Source organism: Parus major, chromosome 19, assembly GCF_001522545.3.
Source record: "Parus major isolate Abel chromosome 19, Parus_major1.1, whole genome shotgun sequence".
Classification (NCBI taxonomy): Eukaryota; Metazoa; Chordata; class Aves; order Passeriformes; family Paridae; genus Parus; species Parus major.
The window spans coordinates 781,856-785,148 of NC_031787.1; the positions used below are offsets into that span (position 1 = coordinate 781,856).

The window sequence follows — 3,293 nt, forward strand, 5'->3', positions numbered from 1 at the left end:
TGGAGGAACCTTGGAGGAACACTGGAGGAACACTGGAGGAGCCCTGGAGGAGCCCTGGAGGAAACCCTGGAGGAAACCCTGGAGGAAACCCTGGAGGAAACCCTGGAGGAAACCCTGGATTTGCCCTGGAGGAGCCCTGGAGGAACACTGAGGAACCCTGGAGGAGCCCTGGAGGAGCCCTGGAGGAGCCTTGGAGGAACCCTGGAGGAGCCCTGGAGGAACACTGAGGAGCCCTGGAGGAACCTTGGAGGAGCCCTGGAGGAGGATTAACCAGCCAGAGGAGCTGTGTGTCACGGAGCAGGGACACGTGGCTGTGGAAGGATGGCTGTTGAGCACCTACCAGCCAGCAGTGAACTCCACGTGGGCATCGAAGAAGCCGGTGACCTGGCCCGTGGCAGCTTTCCAGCCCTCGATGCGTGCCCGGATCAGCCCTTCCCTCTTCTGGTTCCTCACCACCTTCACCAGCCCCGGGTAGCGCTTGTTGACGTACTCCTCCAGCGGTGCCTTCAGCTCCTCTGGGGACAAGGACACAGCCCATGGGCCATGGGCACGGCTCCCACCTGCCACAAACCCCTGGAGGGTCTGCAGAGCCCTGCTGGGGGGACACGAGCAGCTGGGGGAGCAACGCTGATGGGCACAGCGAGGAGTGAGCACAACCCTCACAGAGAGGGTCAGGGTGGCCCAGAACGCTGCTGATGGACCACTGAGGAACCCAGGGGCCACCTCAGGGCCCGGGGGCCACCTCAGAGCTCAGGGGCCACCGCAGAGCCCGGGGGCCACCTCAGAGCTCAGGGGCCACCGCAGAGCCCGGGGGCCACCGCAGAGCCCGGGGGCCACCGCAGAGCCCGGGGGCCACCGCAGAGCCCGGGGGCCACCGCAGAACCCGGGGGTCACCACAGAGCCCAGGGGCCACCTCAGAGCCCGGGGGCAGGGAGGGGACACTTCCAGCCCTCTGCACCAAAGGAAGTGGAACTGAAACACAAAGACAGAAAGGCATCACCTGCTGATGGTGGTTGGAGCTGAATGCGCTGCTAGAAATGCTGCAAAACCCACCCAAAGTGACTCAAACGACATCAAAACCATGTCTGAGCTCCACCAGCCTCTTCACTCAGCCCCACCACTACAGCCTCGGCACTTGCTGCTTGTTTTGCCCCCAGAAAAGCTGAAATTCCCCTTGCTTTTAGGAGGGATGAAAGGGATTCTGGCTTTGCTCAGAAGATCCTCCCAGCACTTGTCTCGTGTCACTGCAGCTCATTTCCCTCTGTTGTCCAGGCCTGAGTGTGTGCAGTGCCTGGGACCCTCAGGGACCTCAGCCCCAGCACAGAAATGCTCCCCAGACGAGATCTGAGCACTGAAGACACACAGGGCTTTGCAGGTGGAAGCAGATGCAGGGTTCCAACAAAGGATAAACACAAATGTGCTGCTCCAGCCCTTGGAAAGTGCCAGATCTCTGCCAGAAACACCTCAGGCCTTCCAGTGCCTGTGCTCTGCTCTGAAAGCTCAGCAAAGCCACTGGGCACCAACACAAACTCTCAGCACCATGAAACAGCTCCTGAGAGTGTCCTTCACCCCCACGAGGCTCCAGGACAGCCCAAAATGAAGATGTGATCCATGACCTCAAATTCTACTCTACTGCCCTTCACTGCTCTCTCCCCCCTCCCAGGACAGAAAATCAAGAGTGAAAAGAAGAGTCACCATTAACCATCCCCAGGTAAAATCCTGGAGACACACGTGGGGTCCCACACGAAGGGAACACAGTGCAGAGTAAAGGAGTAAACAGCAAATCTCATCTGCTCTGAAATCTTCAAAGGAAAAGGATTATCTGTTCCCTTCCCTGCCACACCTCCTTCCAGGCACAGCAAATTCTCCACACTGCCTTTCTGGGACGCTTCACATCTCCATTTCCCCAAAGTCTCCTTTCTCTTTTATGCTGAAGTAGGAATAAAAAGAATAAAGCAAATGAGCCCCTTCCTCAATTCAAAGCATCTGCATCACACACATCCATAACTCAGCAACTTCCATTTCATGCTGAGCCACTCAGAGCAAAACCAGGATTTTATGGAGACAACAACTCTCCCAAATGGTTTTAAGGAGACAAAGACACTGATTTTTTTTGACAGATGAAGCCCCACAAGCACAGGACTGGTATCTCACGTGGCTTTGGCAGCAGGTAAGGCATTAATGCACCACAGAGTGATTAAAACAACTTTCACATTGGAGGTGGAATCTCAGCGGAAGGAAAACATGAAAACTCCCCTGGGGAATTGTCTGAGCAGCTGAAATCAGAGCGAAGCTGCAGAGGAGCTGTAATGTCACAGAGGGTCAGCCCTGGGAGCCCCCCGAGCCCTCCCTGCTGTGACAGCAGCTCCTCGGGATGTGGCCAGGCAGCCTCTGCTCCTCTCCTGTGTCCTGGGCACCTGCGGGGCCAGAGCAGCCCCTGAACGGCTGCAGGGGTGGGAAGGTGGCAGGACACTGCCCCTGCTCCCTGCTCCCTGCTCCCTGCCAGGGCAGGGGACACGGCTGTCCCCACCGGGCTGCTGCTCTCTGCAGGGAAATGGAGCCAAGGACAGCATCCCCAGCACGGACACCAGCCCAACTCAAACATCCCCTGCTCCCTCCCCACCCCAAACCCTGCCCAAACCTCTCCAGATCCCGTGGCCAGAAGGAAAGGTGGGAACTGCCTGCAGCCACACGGAGACAGGAGCAGAGACCAGAGAAGCTCAAGGAGTGACCAAGAGCAGGGAATTCCCTGTGCAGCACTGGCCAGGGAGAGCAGCACAGCTCCTGCACACCCCTAAGGAAAACATCCTGGTGTTTGCCAGCCTCCCTGGGTGGGAAAAGCCTCCAGGGGTTATCAGAAACACCGGGGGGATCAGGGCTGGAGTGCTCAGGGGAGACCCCAGCCACCCCTGTCCCACATCCTCACCTGCCTGAAACTCCAAAGCCACCAGGGCTGGGATTTCTGCAGGAAATCATTAGAGCAGCTCCTTCCACAGACAATAAATAAATGAGAACACTTTTCAGGGAGACTCAGAGCCAGGGGAGCCTCTGAAGTTTTTTACCTGGACAAGAGGAGGCCGTGCCATGGGGAGTGGGGGATGGATCAGCTCTCAGAGAAAGCTGGTCCCAGTCAGGGCATGCAGCCCAGGCCATTTGGTTCAGCTAAACCAGAGAGAATCACAGAATATCCTGAGCTGCAGAGCCCCACAGGGATGACAGGTCCCAGCTCCTGCACACACACCCCAAAAAACCCAGCCCGTGCTGCTCCTCTGCACAGAGCCCCCAGATCCTCA

The 3,293-nt window shown here is 57.8% G+C and overlaps 1 protein-coding gene across 1 annotated transcript in view; it reads right to left on the reverse strand.

The window, feature by feature from the left end:
* The window catches only part of GALNT17 (polypeptide N-acetylgalactosaminyltransferase 17), a 137,251-nt gene that overhangs the window by 70,225 nt on the left and 63,733 nt on the right, over positions 1–3,293 (reverse strand). Inside the window, exon 4 of the mRNA XM_015646930.3 lies at positions 341–515. Coding sequence (XP_015502416.1) covers positions 341–515 — 175 coding nt within the window. The remainder of the gene's footprint in view (positions 1–340; positions 516–3,293) is intronic.